This window comes from Gymnoscopelus microlampas (assembly GCF_963454915.1).
Source record: "Gymnoscopelus microlampas genome assembly, chromosome: 17".
Taxonomy (NCBI): domain Eukaryota; kingdom Metazoa; phylum Chordata; class Actinopteri; order Myctophiformes; family Myctophidae; genus Gymnoscopelus; species Gymnoscopelus microlampas.
The window spans coordinates 25,137,972-25,156,253 of record NC_139954.1 but is presented as its reverse complement, the minus strand read 5'-3'; the positions used below and the strand labels follow the sequence as shown (position 1 = coordinate 25,156,253).

General features: G+C 42.1%; 1 protein-coding gene across 1 annotated transcript; it reads right to left on the bottom strand.

Moving 5' to 3' along the window:
* Positions 1–224: 224 nt before the first annotated feature.
* On the bottom strand, positions 225–17,211 carry f5 (coagulation factor V; the record flags this gene model as incomplete). The annotated part of the gene is made up of 25 exons (XM_084084201.1): positions 225–570; positions 912–1,094; positions 1,729–1,880; positions 1,978–2,122; positions 2,645–2,800; positions 3,126–3,211; positions 3,595–3,666; positions 3,755–3,871; positions 4,510–4,689; positions 5,203–5,416; positions 6,360–6,596; positions 6,904–7,072; positions 7,206–9,549; positions 9,957–10,169; positions 10,325–10,472; positions 10,917–11,122; positions 11,420–11,516; positions 12,124–12,304; positions 12,549–12,714; positions 12,962–13,183; positions 13,735–13,893; positions 14,523–14,735; positions 16,138–16,260; positions 16,562–16,644; positions 17,048–17,211. 25 exons carry the CDS (start codon positions 17,209–17,211, stop codon positions 424–426), a joined length of 6,177 nt encoding a protein of 2,058 aa, XP_083940327.1. The 3' UTR covers positions 225–423.
* Between the last annotated feature and the right edge of the window lie 1,071 nt (positions 17,212–18,282).

Sequence of the window (18,282 nt, the reverse complement as noted above, 5' to 3'; positions counted from 1 at the left end):
TCCGTTCCTACCTAGAATGTAACTTGAGTTCTCCTGGCGGTTTGAATACTGATTTATGATACAGTAGAGCTAACTGTAGCTCTTGAACTTCTCACGTACACTTCACGATGAGTTTAGGGAATGGCCTAAAAGCAAGACGTGGATATTTGATCCTATAGATATGCCTGTTTGTTTGCGACTGCACGCACAGACTATATAATGTGTCAAGTTAACTTTGAGTTTGGAATTTATTTTTCCTTCTCCAGGGCTGCATGTGCATCACTGTGTGTGTGTGTGTGTGTGTGTGTGTGTGTGTGTGTGTGTGTGTGTGTGTGTGTAGGTGGGGGTATGCATGTTCTTGCATACAGTGTACGTTTGTACTGTGCGTGGTACATTAAGGGGTGCATAGCATATGTTTTATTCCCCCCGTCTTGTGCAAGTTCATCACTCAAAGTCACAGCCCAGCAGTTCTATTCTCATGGTGATGGAACTCCTCCAACTCCTGGGGAGGATTCGTATAAAGCGGGAGAAGATGGGAGGGTAGATGTAGTTCTTCACATGACCGTTGTTGTCCGTGTTCCCGATAAACGTCTGGAATGGAAAGGTGATGGACATGTTTTGAATGATTTCAATCATCAACCATCCGTGTGTCTGTGTCATTCTGTCTTTGAGCAACTAATCTCCCTACAATGACACCCTAAATTCTTCAAAACGGCCTCATGGTGGCGCTATAACAGGCAGATTTCTGTGAGCAGCTAATCTATATGGCACCGTTGGACCGATCAGTGTGAAACTTTGCACGCACACTGCCTGGAGGCCAAGGAAGAACCTCGGCCCCAAAGCTTACACATCAGCCTGTTATAGCGCCACCAGGACACTCTGTCTCGAAAGACTGTAAGTCTGTGCAATGATGGGACTTTGGCCTGGCGTACCTTTGACATGTAGTCCGGATCATCTGTGTAGTCACTCCAGTGGACGCCATCGTTGCTGTATTGCAGGGCGTAGGAGATCACATACATCTCAGTGCCGATTGATTTGGCACCCTGTGTGATAATGCCAGTGATTTTCTTCACATGGGCAAGCTCTACCTGTAGCCACTGGTGCATATTACTAGTCTGGAGAGAGAGAGAGAGAGAGAGAGAGAGAGAGAGAGAGAGAGAGAGAGAGAGAGAGAGAGAGAGAGAGAGAGAGAGAGAGAGAGAGAGAGAGAGAGAGAGAGAGAGAGAGAGAGAGAGAGAGAGAGAGAGAGAGAGAGAGAGAGAGAGAGAGAGAGAGAGAGAGAGAGAGAGAGAGAGAGAGAGAGAGAGAGAGAGAGAGAGAGAGAGAGAGAGAGCAGTCAGACTGATAAACATATACCCTGGCTGGACTGTAAGTGTACTGTTATTTACTGTCTATATTTGTATTTATTACTTGGTTGTTTAGGTCAGTTGGGTGTTGTGATGTTTAATGGACCACAATGGAAACAAGCTTCGGCTTTTTTGTGTACAATCTATTTGACACTTTTAATTGGTGTTTTGGTGTTTCATCGTGGCCAAAAACGTATTCTATGTAGATTCAAAGTAGATTTTCTCATCATGATTTTTGATTGATGATTGATGATTTTTCTCATCTCTCATCATGTTTTTGTGCATTTCCAAGCACAACGGCAGAACAACAGATGGGGATGGTAAATACAAGTTACTGACCCTCCATCGGCCATTTGAATCACGCATGTTCTTACTGTGTGTATTTGTGTCTAATCGTTTGTACCTTAGCCTGCCATGCGTTGATGGTGCCTTGCATGTTGAGCCGTGCCAGGGACGGTTGCCAGGGTCCAGAGTACCAGCTGGTGGCGGTGGAGCTGGCCTTAATGCGGCCGTCCTCAATCAGCCTGCTCTCCATACCCAGGGGCACTGAGCAACCTGGGGACGGAGTCACATCAGAGGCAGCTGATAGTTTGCAGAACTTTCACCACGCATCAAAGAAGGTACTGTAGTTGCGTTCTCTACAATCTCTTACCGTCAAGCTCACAGCCATAGAACTCCATGCGTAGCGTGGGATTGTTGTAAGAGTTGACAGGGTGGAGTCTAATGAAGCGACCAATCAGAGGAGGGAAGAAGGTGTTCACCTTCGTATCATAGGCTTCCTGGTTCCCAGGGAATATCTAGGTAGACAGAGAGAGGGATTGTGTGAGAGAAAGACAGAGAGAGAGAGAAAGATAAGAGAGGGATGAAAGAGGGTGATGCTCACTAATGATACGGTAGGGTAAGAAAAAAAGCAGGTGCGCTTCCTCTGGATGTCTTTTTATTTAGGCAGTGGGTGGCAGCTCAGCTATAAATATAACTTGAATCAAATACCACCAAGTGGAAAAAGCGACAAAATAAAGGATGCAAGGCTCAGATAAACATTCTCATGTATTGGGAACGCTTGACGTGTTTCGGCCTCAACCTTCCTGAGGTTTAAAAACTATTATACTGTAGGGTAGGTTGTAGTTTAAAATGTGTTTGGATAATAATAATCATAATCATAAATGATGATGATAATAATAATTGCATCCCCTTTTAATTGTTGAAGGGGTATTTTTACATTTGCACATACCTGAAATTCATCCTTTGCATTTCCTCATCATAACTAATAGGAGCAGTTATTCATTATGTGGACTGGCGTAAGCTAAGCTTCCACCCACCTTCCTGAATCTGTTGCTATCGCCCTTGTAGTAGAACCACTTCCTGCGGTCGGTACTGTAGGAGACGGTGTAGTTGGTGACATACTGCGAGTGGAACATCTGCCTGGCTCCCTGGGTGGCAACCTGGCTGATTACCACTGGCCGCAGGAAGTCCACCTGTGGCAAGGGACAGGGGAGACACATGGGCAGATATCAAAACAGGAACGGCATTTACATACTTTGTCATGCATCCATGCGTCCTCTCTTCCATGCACACGCAAATATAGATATGCCCACATACACTGACATACACACAGAGACACGCGCATGCACGCACAAACACGTGCGCACGCACCCACGCGCGCGCGCGCACACACACACACACACACACACACACACACACACACACACACACACACACACACACACACACACACACACACACACACACACACACACACACACACACACACACACACACACACACACACACACACAGTACCTGAATCCAGTTGTGTTCCCCCTCTGTGCTCCATGCATTGTATTTACCCTGGTTGTTCAGTCTGGCCAAATGAGGTACCCAGTATCCTTCAGAGGCAGAAATGTATTTATTATTTTGTTCTATTCTGTTGCCCGACCCCTTACATGAATATATCCCCATTAAATGTAGACCTCTTTAGAGTAAGTAAAAGTATTTTGTTTCTTAATTTACTTTCTATTCAGCATGTATCGCAGGTGATAACTCAGACAACAATACGAAAGGAAGACAGACAGAAAGAAAGAATAATAAGGGGAGTAATAAAGGGCTGTGGTAAAAATAGATAGATTAGTTCAATTCATATGAATTAAAATTAATTAAAATTAATTCATTAAAAAATCTATTTTCCATGCAATACTTTTACAGGCCACTGTGGCTGTGATACAGTAGGATTATAAAAGATCTGTTACTGGGAGATATACAGCATGGTTACCTCTGGTATGGTTAGCAGTGATCTGATTGTCTTTCACACTCCCTGAACTTAGTCCCAGGGGATGGTCACATTCTAGAAAACATACATGAGCAATGTTACAGAATACGAAGTAACGAAATTGTGTTCTAACTTTGGTGGTCTAGTGTTAAGTGGGTTGTACCTTTATCTAGAACCAGGAAGAGTGTCTGCATGCCTTTCTGCTGGTTGAAGCCAACCTCTGTCTCCAGCTGCCAAAGGCCAGGCTTGGCTGGCTTCATCTCCAGAGTGGCAAAGCCTCCTAGGACAGAAATGACATGGTAAGGGGACATATTCTAGCTTATTTTGGGTTACAGTGCTTATTTTGGGTTACATCAATAGTCATTGCTGTCAGTTATACAACATAAGAGTTGAATAACCATCTGTGTTTGTATATACTAGACCATACCCGGTCGGCGCAGCGCATCCGTGGGGGGATATGCGCACATGATCTGGCAACCCGGGAGGCAGTTCGTCCCATAGCTGGGCAGCCCCGTAACCATGGCGACAGTGTTTGACACAAAAACGCTAATAAGAAGCTGAGATTTGATGAAATCGAAAAACGGGCTTCACAGTTAAGTTCAGATGGTAATGGTCAATGGCTGTGTGCAAAATCAGAGCAATTGGTCCAGCCAGTGAGGAGAACCGGGTAGCTTCACCTCCACTACAAACGCACAGAGGTTACTAGAATTATAGTAGGATATTTTTCTTTAATTATTATTCAATATGAAATAATTTTGAAGCTGCATATTATACCGCAGCTGTAAGAACACAAACCTGCATGTAGGCACGTGACCGTGCCTACCTAAATAAAATGCACCTTAAAGACATTTCTGTGACTGCTGGTGATTTGAAATTCGGAAAACCAATACATCAGACTGCAATGGACAGGGTGCTAACCAGGCAACAGCGGGAAGACAGCCTGTCGGTAACTCTTTGTTTGCTTGTGGAGGAAGGTCTGTCCGTGGAAGTAGACACTGTGAACGTCCCTCTGAGATCCCATGTTCAACAGGTGCCAGCGAACCATCTGGTCTGTGTACATCCTCAGCCCCTTTAGGCTGTACACAATGCCATTGATGGCTGGGGGACACAACATGGAGACATCAGTGATGACAATAGTGATCAACAGCAACATCCCTTTCCATCCGAGAGACATTGTATTGCTATGTCTCTCGGATGGAACGGGGGGGGGGGGGGGGGGGGGTTGTTAAATGGTTAAAGCACTATATTCTGATTGTAATTATTGCTATGGAGTGTTTGCTAATGTTATAAAGAGCTAAAGTTGTACTATCAGAGTGAGCTATTGAGAATGAGCTATTTAACACTTATTTTAACAAAAATATATCAGTTACCCTTACCCTACCTTTAATAGTTAGATGCTTAGATGCCTAAGCATTTGACTCAGATGGTCAGCTATATTCTTTTGAAATCTACACAGTAAAATACTCTATGGTAATTGAATTCTGAGATGCTAAGCATGAACCCAACACTGAGGATGTTACTCTGTACATAGGTTATTTTGCCACCATGTGTTTGTGGTGTTTTTTTCAGATATCAAAAGAATATAAATCTGTGAATTATGGAAGCTCTTACAGGGAAACTTGAGGTTCTCTCTGAAGTTGGGGTCCCTGACTGCCCTTTGGTTGGTCCTCTCCATGATCTCACGGTTCTTGTCATAGTACCAGCTACGGGTCTCGTCAAAGGTCATGAAGAGCAGCACAAACTCCCTCATGTCAGTCGCATGAGGGAGGGTGCCCTGCCGACACACTAGCAAAGGCCCAATCAAACCAGAGTGGATATCCCTCTCCTAGAAAATGGAGTATTTATAGTACTTTGTTACTATTTAATTACATTCAGAAATAATTCTTACAAAAATATTCAGTGATATACAGGTGCATATTCTTTTTTTAATATTGTGGGAAAGTTTTTTCTATATGTAATTCAAAAAGTGAAACATTTATATATTCTAAATTCATTAAATATTTCAACCTTTTTTCTATTAATCTAGATTATTACGGTATATACAGTAGCTCATGAAAAATGAATAAATATTAGTCATTTTGTATTATTATTTTTCCTTTAAAATATTAGAATATTGTATAAGAACAAAATAAAAATTGGAAAAAGGATTTATAATACAGAAATGTCAACCTTCTGAATTTGGCACATTTCCACGGTGCTACAACGACTAGTAACTGGTTTGCTGACCATGGTATTACTGTGCTTGATTGGCCAGCCAACTCCCCTGACCTGAACCCCAGAGAATCTATGGTATTGTCAAGAGGAAGATGAGAGACACCAGACCCAACAATGCAGACACTATCAAAGCAAACCTGGGCTTCCATAACACCTTTACAGTGCCACAGGCTGATCGCTTCCATGCCATGCCGCACTGATGCAGTAATTTGCTCAAAAGTAACCCAGACCAAGTATTGAGTGGATAAATGAACAACCTACTTTTCAGATGGTCAACATTTCTGTATTATAAATAATGTTTTAATTGGCCTTAATGTAATATTCTAATATTTTGAGATACTGGATTTTTGAGCTGAATGCCATGATCATCATAAAACTAAAAAAGGTTTGAAATATTTCACTTCATGTGCAATGAACGTTTCACTTTCCACAATATTTTTTTTCCCGTAATGTACCTGTATAATAAACAAAATCTGATGATAGACGTTCAATTCACAAAAGTAATTTTTCTAGGAATACTTTGAAGGAATGTTACTCTATTTTACTTTACTCACAGGATTAACCCCAGAATAGTAAGCCCAGGTCCGACAGGAAGACTCGTCTTTCGTTGGCCCGACCCTGTCAGGGACCTTCCACAGGTATGTGAAGGTGGAGTTGGGTTGAACCTCATTGTCATATTTATACCAGTATTTAGACTCATCATCATACTCCAGTCCCTCGGCCTGCTTGTTATAGGTAACCCCATTCGGGTGCAAGGAGTAGGGACGACTGGCCTTGTTTCTGAAGATCACCTACAATCCAGGAAGACCAGGTGGTGAGTGGATAGATTTATTTTAGGTCATATACCATAGTTTAGTTATTTGCACATCATGGCTGTCTCAATATTTCATCTTTTTATGATATTTCATAAATCAATGGCCTATATGTTATACTTTGTCATATGACATTGTCGTGCAAAAATAGCAGATCTACAAGCTCACAACGTTGCATAACGACGGGTTGTGCGCTTGTACATCTGCTATTTTCGCTACTTTAGGGATGCTTGTGTGTGAAACTGTAGCTGCACTATAACTTCAAACTGATGCTTGGTAAGCTTACCAAGATGCTCTGTCCAACTTCGGCCTTGATGAGGGGCCCCAGGAGGCCCAGGTGCTCCTCCAGCTCACCCCGGATATCTGGGGTGGTGAAGTCACTGTCCAGGTATTGTCGGAACACAACCTTGGTGAACTTGGTTTCGTCCATGCTTTGAAGCGTCTTCTCTTGCCTCCTGTGGTGAAACGAGATAGTGTATGTATGTATTTGTACTTTGTTCACAGTAGCATTGTGCATTTTTAGCAATAATATCCTCAAACATGCCATCTTTCTTTTGACAGTGCATGTCATTCTACCCCAGTGCTTACCTATGTCCATAGCCGCCATAGTCCCAGACTACCTCTTCTGCAGAAATGAAGTAAGTTTTGACGTTGGTGCCAGCTGTTTTTAGGTAGTATTTAGTAGTCTCATCCAGGGTGATTTCTTTGTGGCTACTGTAGGGGTCTATGTAGGACACATACTCGTACTCGTTCTCTTTGACGTCCTCCGACAGGTCGAGATGATCTGGGTCTTCCCCAGGTACGTAAAACATATATTCGCTGAAATCGGGCCGTGGCACACCGATGACCACAGGTGTGTTGAGCAGATCTTCCTTGTTAGAGATGGGCTGTGGCTTGTTGGAGGTGGGCCGTGACCCACGTGGGGACAGTCCTGGGTTTAAGCCCCGTGGAGAAAAGGGCAGGACTGGTAGTCCAGTCCTTGCCTGGGGCTTGTATGCTTTCCTCCGCCTGGTTTTCATGGAGTGGCCTTTCTGCGGCCACTGTCTGAGGTTCACCGTCCTTTTGGGTTTCTTTGTTGTGGTCGGAGTCGGTGGAGCAGTTGACTTCGGGGGATCGTTTGAAATATACTTGATCATGTGGTCGGGCAGCTCCATGGGGACCGTCTGGTGTGTACCGTTGTAGATCCAGCTGTGTTCCTGAGAGTGGAGGGAGGTATTTATGATCGCTTCCGAGCTGTTGTTCTTTAGGTAGATGACCACTTCCTCACTCCCCTCCTCAGAGCTGCTACTGTCGGACGAAGCCATAGATTCATTTGATGATATACTAATATTATTTTCAAGTTCACGGGAATTAACACTGGAATTTGTTTCTTCTGAAGATGAATTAATTTGATTTCCATACTCCTGTCCCACTGTGGTGTCCTGCGTACCATTTACGCTGGTCATATTACTGCGTCCTTCCACCATCACTTCAGTGCTGGTTAGGTTGAAGTTGTCCGTATTGCTGGTGTTAACATTTGAAGCTTCAGCACTGGAATTGGCCAATGAATGGTTTGCAACATCTTTTGATATATTTAATGTTGCATTAGGATTCAACGCTGTTATGTTCTCAATGGATGAAACTGCAGTTAGAGATACATTGCCTGTTGATGAGACATTTTGACCAGATGTCAGGTCTTCATAAATGGAAGTCTCATTCTCTGATGCATATCCTGTCTTGGCCCCTGCATCTGGGACCACCATCTCCCCTGTGGTGTTAGAGGTGTGGTTAAGAGCAGTGTCAGAGTAGAAGACATCTCCTCTTGTGATTTTGTCCTCTGAATCCTCAACCTGGGTCATGTTCGCAGAACTCTGGTTTACACTCGTCTGGGTTGGATTCACTTGCTTGTCCTCCAAGACTGAGCTAGCATGTCCTGATAATGTGTCTGTAACATTGCTAGCTTCTGTAGTTATGTTACCCATAGTAAATGACAAACTCACATTATGAATTGTTGTGTTGACAAGACGTGTTGATAAGACATGTTGACCAGATGACAGGTCTTCCTTCATGGTGGTCTCATTATCTGATGCAGACTCCATCTTGGCATTTGCATCCAGGAGCACCAGCTCCTCTGTGGTGTTGGAAATGGGCTGAAGATCAGTTTCAGAGTAGTAGAAGACATCTCCTCTGGTGATTCTCTCCTCCGAATCCTCACCTTGGATCATGTTCACAGAACTCTGGTTTACACTTTTCTGTGTTAAATTAGTTCTCTTGTCCTCCAAGACTGTACTATTTGATTCAGGCTCCGAAGGAACGCTGTCAGTCCCCATCTTTCCCTTCTCAGCGGCAGACCTCAGGTTGACAGTGGCGTCCACATCACGTTCAGACACACCATAGTCGAAGCTGGAGAGATCCAACTCCTCCATATCCAAGTTCTGGGACTTGTTCTTATGAGACCTGAGGCCGAGTTTGTCTGGAAATATAGCCGTGTAATCATCAACCACCAAGTCAGAGTCTAATGTGCTATTTGATTCAGGCTCTGAAGGAACGGTGTCATTCTCCATCTGTCCCTTCTTAGCGACAGACTTCAGGTTGACAGTGGCGTTCACATCACGTTCAGACACACCATTGTCGAAGCTGGAGAGATCCAATTCCTCCATATCCGAATTTTTGGACTTGTTCTTATGAGACCTGAGGCCGAGTTCGTCTGCAAACATAGCTGTGTAATCATCAACCGGCAACTCTTCCTCCTTCATGTTTTTTAACGTTAACGCCTCCTCTTTTTTCTCAAGCTCCTCTTCTTCTGGACTTATCCAAGTTATAAAGTCTTTGTTGCCCCCCTCATAGTCTTCGTATTCATACTGATAGTCACGGAAGCACTCCACATCCCGGAACTTTACTCTCATCCCTTTGGTTGTCTCATGGGAGTTGAGGGAAGCCAAGAGCCAGATGCCTGATTTAAAGGAGACATACAGCATGCATTGATCATCTGTGGTCTATATTTTAGCCAAATTAGCCACTTGACCCTAGCGTCCCTACTCTGGAACCGAACATTTGACGAAAATAGCCGTTTTACAAGCTCACAACGTGGCTAAGAGATTTTGGTGTACAGGAAAAAAAGGAGGGGGCCTAATAATAGACCCCAGGGGGACTCTGGTAAATGAAGTACATAGGGTTTAAGTTGCATACTTCTCTGTGATGACATCATAGCTGACACTAAACTCCCATCTATGCTAAACCAAAGGATTGTTTTAGCCGCAAATGCTAAAAATAATTAATTTAATCTGATAATTACAAATTGCACAGATTACAAACAACTGTGCAATGTTACATAACAAGTCACTGTAAGCCATGACTGACCAATATTGTCCATGTTCATGGAGATGGTCTCTCCAGTCATGGGGAAGAGGCTGAGGAAGTCCTCTGTGCGTTCATTCAGCTCAAACGTGTGTCCATAGAAGGTGGCTGTCTGGATGTAGTCCTGTGCTCCTATACTGGACATGTGCCACGTTGCAATCTCACCATTACAGAAGCCCAGGGTCTGACCGCTCTCAAACACATAGCCGTTGATCGCTGCAGGGACAAAAAGAAAATACAATGGTGTAAGAAATACATCACACAAATCTGCTTGTATGACAGATGGTAGGCCTATGATGTGATATGGTGAATAAGATTTTGCATTATGAGTACTATACAGTAAAAGGACAATGATTTATAGCAAAACTCACTGTGCATAACATTAGACTTATAAAAGTCTGGGTCTGCCTTGTTGACTCTGGATCGATCACTGTAGGTACGAATGTTGTCATCCATGTACCAGCTCTTGTTTTCATCAAATACTGCAAACATGGCATGCTGCTCTTTGTCTGATTTCAGCTATAAAAGAATAAACATAAAAACTGGGTTCATCTAAGGAAAGTAAAGCTGCACAGGAGAGTTTTCACACTTAGTGTATTTTGGCGGCCCCAGGTGGCAGCGAGAGGTAACATGTAACAAGTGGCAGCGATTGGTAATGTCACACCAACATGTCACTGCTTGTACCTGTATGAGTGAGTGACAAATAAACCCCTTCTTGATTCTTGTTTTGATTCTTGTTCCACCTTGAAAATCTAAAAATCCTGCGTAGTGCAGCTTTAATACTGTTATAACTGTTGTAAACGTTATACAATCATTTTCACATTTTTGTTTGTTATAGCTCACTGCAAGTTCTCTGTAATAGTGACACACGGTGACAGTGACAACTACCATGTCATCTTACTGACAAAGTTGCATAATGCAGATGTCTTAGCAGTGTCTGTGTGAAACGTGTGATTTCATTACCTGCACATTTCTGACATTGAGGGACTGACTCTTGCAGATGAGGATCGGTCCCACAAGTCCTGAGGCGATGTCTCGAGGTGTGTCCACCGCGCTGTGGTACATGCGTGTGAGACACCGGGAGTCTCCATCCAATGGCTCGTCCTGCTCCACCACTTTCCACGTGTAGATGTGAGTCTGGCCTGGCTGGACGCCATGAGTCTGGTTCCCTGGGAGGACACAGGCAAGTATCTCTATTCAATGATGGATAACTGCAAGGGCAAATGGGGTATGTGCCCTGACGTAAACATAACATTTGAAATCATATATTAGACATAAGCGCATGGTAAAGACACATGTCAGAATAAGGTACAAGGATGCTCAATTCATTGTTGTATAGTATTCTATGCTATTCTGTTGTATACCATTTAATTGAAAATTACATTTGCAATTTGCAATTTGGTCTTGGCTGTGTCCGATGAATGAATGTTGCCTCTCAAAACACCATCAACAGAAAGACACAGTACCTCCTGCAGGGTAGTTGACCCCCTCTTCTGATTTCTCTATGGTCAGTCCATGTGGGTAGATGCTGTAGGGCCTGGAGGCCATGTTCTTGAAGTAAATCTGACAAAGTGCCAGGACAGATGGATGTGAGAGCCAGTGGTGGAAAAGGTACTAAATTTTTTACTTAAGTAAAAGTATCAATACTGCAATGTAGAAATACTCTGTTACAAAAGTCCAGAACTAGAAAGGTATTGGTATCAAAATGTACTTAAAGTACCAAAAGTATAAAGTACTAATAATGCAGAATGAACATAAAAAACAACAACTTGATGATCATAAGACATTGTGCAGAATGTTTTTCAGATATATAAAATGTATACAAATCTTTTGAAAATAGCAGCTCATAATGCGTCGCGACACATTGCTATTTTCAAATGGCCAAAATGTGTATAGGGCCGAAGTGGTTAATGTAGGTTTTGTAATAATAATCAAAATCTAAAAAGCAAATAGTAACTCAAGTTTTCAAATAATTGTAGTGGAGTAAAAGTAATATATACAGTATTTGCCTCTGAGATGTAGTGGAAGTAAAAGTACTGAAAATTGGAAATACTCCAGTAAAGTTTAAGTACAGTACTTGAGTAAATGTACTTAGTTACTTTACACCACTGGTGAGAGACAGTATTTATGTGCTATAGTCAGAGGGTGAGTCGTGGGAGTGAGATGTCACCTTGATAACGTCTCTGATCTGGGCTCTGATCACCGGGCCCAAGATGCCGAATTCATCCTTCCTCTTTTGGTTCTCTGCTCTCACGGTGAACGTATCATCTGTGTACTGCGTGTATAACGCCTTCCTGTATTTTCCGCCTATGCGATTCAAGCCTGGCGTCAGGTAGTCGAGCTTGTAGTCCCTAAGAATGATTTGTGGATAGAGTGACATGTACACAGACAAACAAGCAGCTTCAGTACAATCGTTTTCCACTCAACACTTCAGGGCAGCTCAAATAATAGAAAAATAAAGATGGTAAAGATGGCATTTGGCAAGAAATGCATGTTGCATTGGAAATGACACGCCAACAATAATAGTGAATGAAAAAATGTAATGTAAAATTAGTTAAAGTATTAATCAAATCAAATCAGTGAATATAATTTTACTTGTCAATGGAATCTGGCATGTTGGGCGCGTAGTTCCAGAGGAGCTCCTCAGCGGCAATGTAGTACTTCCACACTTTGCTTTCACGTCTTTCCTGAATGGTCAGGCTCTGCTTGGGTTCATCAAAGCCAGCACAGAACTTCACATCCACAAAACCATGCAGGCCAGCTAGAGGGAAACAATTATTGATAAAACTGCAGTAAAGGTCCATTTGAAGGTACTTTATTGCATTTATATTATTATCTTGATAGACTCTACTTTTAAAGGAGGTGGAATTTATTTCAAGCATTTGTATAAACTCAGTATCTGTGCTTCTTTTTTACTTATAGCCTACCAACTTTTTCCTTTTCATTTTTGTGCTGTACAGAACAGGAAGTTATACAGTGGAAGATACCAGATGATAAATAGAACATACCTTCCAGGTGTTTGGTGGTGTGTGAGGAAAGCATCCATCTGCCAGGGTGAACAGCTGTCATGCTGGCGGTGGTGGCAGAACCACTGACCAGGCCCACAGATGACACTTTATGCCCGTCCTGCTGAAACACCTGTCCGTTCATATGAACAGAGAACACCTCAGGCTCTGAATTCATGCCCATCAGGTGCAGGCTCACAGAGCTGTGAGCACAAATACTGACATCTGTGGGGGAGAGAAAGCCACGGGTTATCTATTTTCTCTTGAGTTTACTGGATATTTCACTTGAAATGTCTAGGGGTGAAATATGGATTGAATTGAACTAATTAATCAACTGACAGAACATTTATCACATAAGTAATTAAGTCTAATTAGTAATGAATTAATCGGTTTAGTGATGTTACTATTTATGACTTATCTTTTTTCTAATTATAAAATGGAACTTTGTCTTTTTAACTGCTGGGCAATTTCAAGATGTCTTTTTGCATTTAGATAATATGAATATCATTCACCATCATGTTGTACTCTATCACCTCATTTAGGTTCTAAATTAATCACACTGATTAATCAAATAATGGAGAAGAAATTGACAGATGAATTGACAGATTAACCAATCATAAAAATAATTGTATCAGGCAATATGAACCACAAAGCCCGATATGTGAAGTAAACCTGGTGTCACACACCACAAATTATAGCAGACCTACAAGAGCTCAAAACACGTCACAGATGACACCATCGTGGGACGGAGCATAAATTAGGCTGGACTAACTGACCGGGTAGGGATCCACTTGTGTATCCATTGATGGTGTATTTGACTTGATTGTCTGTGCCGTGGCCTTGGCGGTACCAGCTCTGTCCCTCATCAAACACTCCAAACAGGAACACATATTCGTGGTGGAACCGGAACTGTTCCCTCGACTCGTCCAGACTGCCTGTTGAGAGTGAGAGATAGACAAGACAGACAGTGATACAAACACACAGACCGACAATGGAAGAGAGTGAAAATAAAAGATAGGAAGAAGAGAGTATGGCGTGATGGAGGGAGAGAGAGAATGTGTGTGTGTGAGAGTGTATGGGCTAAATACTGTATTGGAATACTATTTCAGAACTCATTTCCTCCCAAACAATGTATCAACATTTTACTGTATATTGTTTTTGAAGACAGAAGCCCTTGTCTAGTGGGGTTCACTCTTATCTGTCTGCATTCCGTCATGTTGAACTATTGCAAGCAAGGTCATTAGTAACAATAGAGTTGTGTGTATGTGAAATGCCCTCCCTTAAAAACTCTTGTAATCTACCACTCCCCAAGGTCTCAAGACGCTTGCAAACATTAAACAAGACTGAGAGTGATTGTGTTTAGTGATTCATCTCACCAATGTTCATTAAGCGTGTAGTGGAATTTGCACAACATGGTGCATGTTGTTGCATAATGTACAGTACCTGGCTTGCGGATTATGGTGCATGCTGAATATGTATCTGTCTTGCAGATTATGGTGCATGCTGAATAAATACTGTTTCCGGCCTCCAGATGATGATGCATGCTGCATACATTATACTGTACCTGGCTTGCAGATGAGCAAGGCGCCAATGAGGCCTGAGTTGTAGTCCTGCACCATGCTGAAGTGGGACAGGTAGGTGTAGGTGAGGCAGTCGGGGTCATTTATCTGGGGGGCCACTTCTGATGTCAGCTCCCAGTAATACGTGTGCTCTCCATTGGGTTGTACCACATCATCCTGCTTCTCCTTCTGTGACGTGTTGTCAAAATACTGGGCTCCTGGGAAAGAAGAACAAAAATGTTCATCATCATGATCCAGGAAAGAAAATGTATCCTATAATACATTTCTAAACCCAAAACCCCCCAAAAAAACCTGCCACTGTGTGGGACTAAACACAAAAACAACATATCAATGTCACTAACAAGACACGCCACAACGTGCAGAATTACTACGCGCAGTCTGTAGGCCACTTCATACTGCTCAGCACACATCTGCCCCCTCGCAGCATAATTAATTGCGGCCAACACAAACTCACAACATTACAGTCGGCCATGTTGTTCCTTAGCGTCATCGCCGACCACTGCCCAACGAGACCCAAGTGAGGTCAGACAACACACTCCATATTTGGGCATAGCTCCATTGGGAACATCTCCTATTATGGCTTTATATATTATAGAGACCAACAAACACAAAGCACCGCGCAGCGGATAGGGGGACACAGCGGACCCTCTAGTTAATTAACAAAAAAATATACTCAGTTCTCTCTGCCCGGACTATGGGTGGAACTCTGTATCTGGGAAAGTCTGTGCCGTCAGATATTTATGACATATCTATGACGTATGACTCCATATTTGGCAAGGTTTCAGCGGAAATCCATTGACTTCCATTACAAAATTAATAATGTGAAATATTTCAAATATATAAATATGTGAAACAAAATGCATGGAGGTACATCCTTGCCCTACTGGCAGTGTGCACAAGAAATACAAGTGCAGGGGTGCAATCACTTTCTGTGTCAACTGGAGTCGATAAACAATTGACTCATGCCCAAAACATGCTGGAGGTTTAAGCCTAGTAGCACAGTTAATCATTTAAAGAGTTTCCTGTACACAAGTCACAAGTCTGTTACGCAATTTCAGTTATTGAAATAAACCTAACATGTGCCAAAACACATGTGCCATCCTTGATGGCACATGTGTTTTGTACAGTGTTAAATGTATTTAAACGTTGTCAAATATAAACCAAAACAAGGTTTTCCTCTGCACTCTCTAATATGTGCATTGAATATTAATTAAATAGTGATTAGTCTCAACCCCCCTGAACCACAATCCCAGGAAATTATTTCTTATTACTATTGTCTGTATGTAATGACACAGACAGTTATTTCCTTTGGCTTAACAGGGCATGCTGTTGGACTTCAGTACTGTCGACTGCCTTAATTTGCTTTTCCTAGTTAATATTGCAGAAAAAGACAAACACAGCTGTTTGTCTATTGCCCAAGTTTGTGTACTTAAATGAATCAGTACATCAAGAGCACCTAGAGTAGGGAAACCATTTGCTTAGTTTTTTATAGCACGTCTGGTGTTCTTCCGTGTTTTAACAGATGGGTGAACCTCATCAGCCACAGTAAGTTGCCATAACAGCCATGACACATGTGTAGTCGTGTTTAACGGTACCAACCCTCCGACTGTTTCCCGTAAGCGATCCCATGTGGGTGGATGCTGTATGGCCTGTCCGCCATGTTCCTGAAAGTGACGACAATGACCTCTCCCACCTGACCCCTCAGTGTGGGTCCGAGTAGACCTGCAGAGAAGTGGGTTAAAGTTTATTAAGGCTTCTGCCCACTAGCGCTCCTCACATACTGTAATACTGCTAAATTAGTAGCACTATTTATGTGATGAGAGGATAGTGGGATATTAGTCTAATATCTCATAATCAGTATCCTTCTAATTGTGTGTGCTGCAGAAAGTAATACATTATATTGTTGTGACAATTCAGTTATTTTCCACATGTTTATTTGTCTGGGTGGGGCCTGGATTGGGAAACGCAGAAAGCAGTTTGTGATGATGAAATTCAGACAGGCAGCAGACAACAGCAAATTTACCTAACCAGGAGGGATGAGTTTTTGCCTGCTTGAAGCCTCTCTCATACTCCCTGAAGACCACTTTCTTATGGGTGGGACCAGACCTGGTATAAAGGTGGAGGGGGGATGGAACAGTGACTAACTGCATCACATATTCTCATATATCAGTCACACCAACAATGATTGAGCATTTAAAATGAATAAATAACACGTTTAAAGTAGCCTCCCAAATGTTAAAAACATTTTTAATTCAGATTATCAAAGCAAATGACCCTGAATAGTTGCAAATGAGATCCATGTCCATTCCAAATTGCCTGACTGCCCTACCCGAGTTGTTCACAAAATATACACCTCTTATATAAACAAAAATAAAAAAAATATGAAATGATTGCATGCTATGCAGTGATTATACAAGAATAAATGTAATGCTACATCTAATTTTAAGCATATCGGCCATGGAGACAAGACCATCTAGTAAACATAATAAACATAATAAAGATACCCTACCTTTGTGGTCCATCGCCTGAATAGTCCCAGTCAATCTGAACAGCGGCAATATAGTAGTGTCTCTCCTTTAGTTTGTCCTCATGAGCTCTTATGTTTGAGAGGACAGTGAGAAGAACCAGGACAGGCAAGAGGCAAGGAGCTCCTGCCCAGGAAAAAAGTCTCATATCTAGGGGTTGGAACTCAGTCTGTTCTGGAAGTCAGGAAACTATGATCTGACAGAGGTCCACTGTGTACTTTATCTATCACTGACACATGCGCGCACGTACATGCGCACACAAATGCTCAGATACACGTTTAAACATTATGTCCCTGGGAAGTGAACTGAGTCTCAGCTTTTTTTTTCACTCTCCTAATCGAAACCATGTGCATTTTGCTGTGAGTCCCTCCTAGTGGTGTGTCTATTCCTATCATCTATGCAAAGAAAAACAGTGGGGATGACACAGATTTAATTATATGACGTATTTTGACCACAAAATGTTTCCAAATTGTGTTCAGTTCCCAAAACATTCCATAATTGAATTTCATCAGACACAGGATTGTCTTAAGATTTGTGATAGGAAAGGGAATCGTAAATGTGTTACTCCACAGCCCGCTTTTGCTAATCTCCCTCTGGCTCTCTCAATTCTTAAATGCTACATATAAAACTGATGATCTCGCTCACAGACGTTTTGTCCTTATATACAATCTAATCTTAATGAACATTCCAACATGCCATGCTCTGTCCATTAAAAACAATGTTGTTGTTATTGTATAGACTTTCCGTGGCAGCACCGTTAATCTTGTTATTTTCATTTTATTTCATTTTAAACAGTGTCCATGCAGAGCAATGTCTTATGACCTATCCAATAGGTTACAAAACAAAGATCACCAACATCAACATTAGCAGTTTAGCTTGAATCATCATGCAAAGAGGATGTATAACAAGGTGTAACCAAAACAGTCAGTGCTGTTACTCATTGTTAATAGACATAAACCATATTAGTTTTCAATCAAATAGATTTTTGTTTTTTAAACAAGTTTAGAAATGGTACAGATGTAGAGCAGAGTAGGTAGGCAGACACACTACCATCACAAACAAAACCAGGTTATATACTATTGTCATGAGCACGGTATATTTTCAACCTTATGTGTTGAATATCACTTGACAGCAGCAGAATTCACAAATCTTCTAAATGACCTATGATAATCCCTTTTGTTCTGAAAACACCAAAATGGATATAGCATTTGAGAGAAAA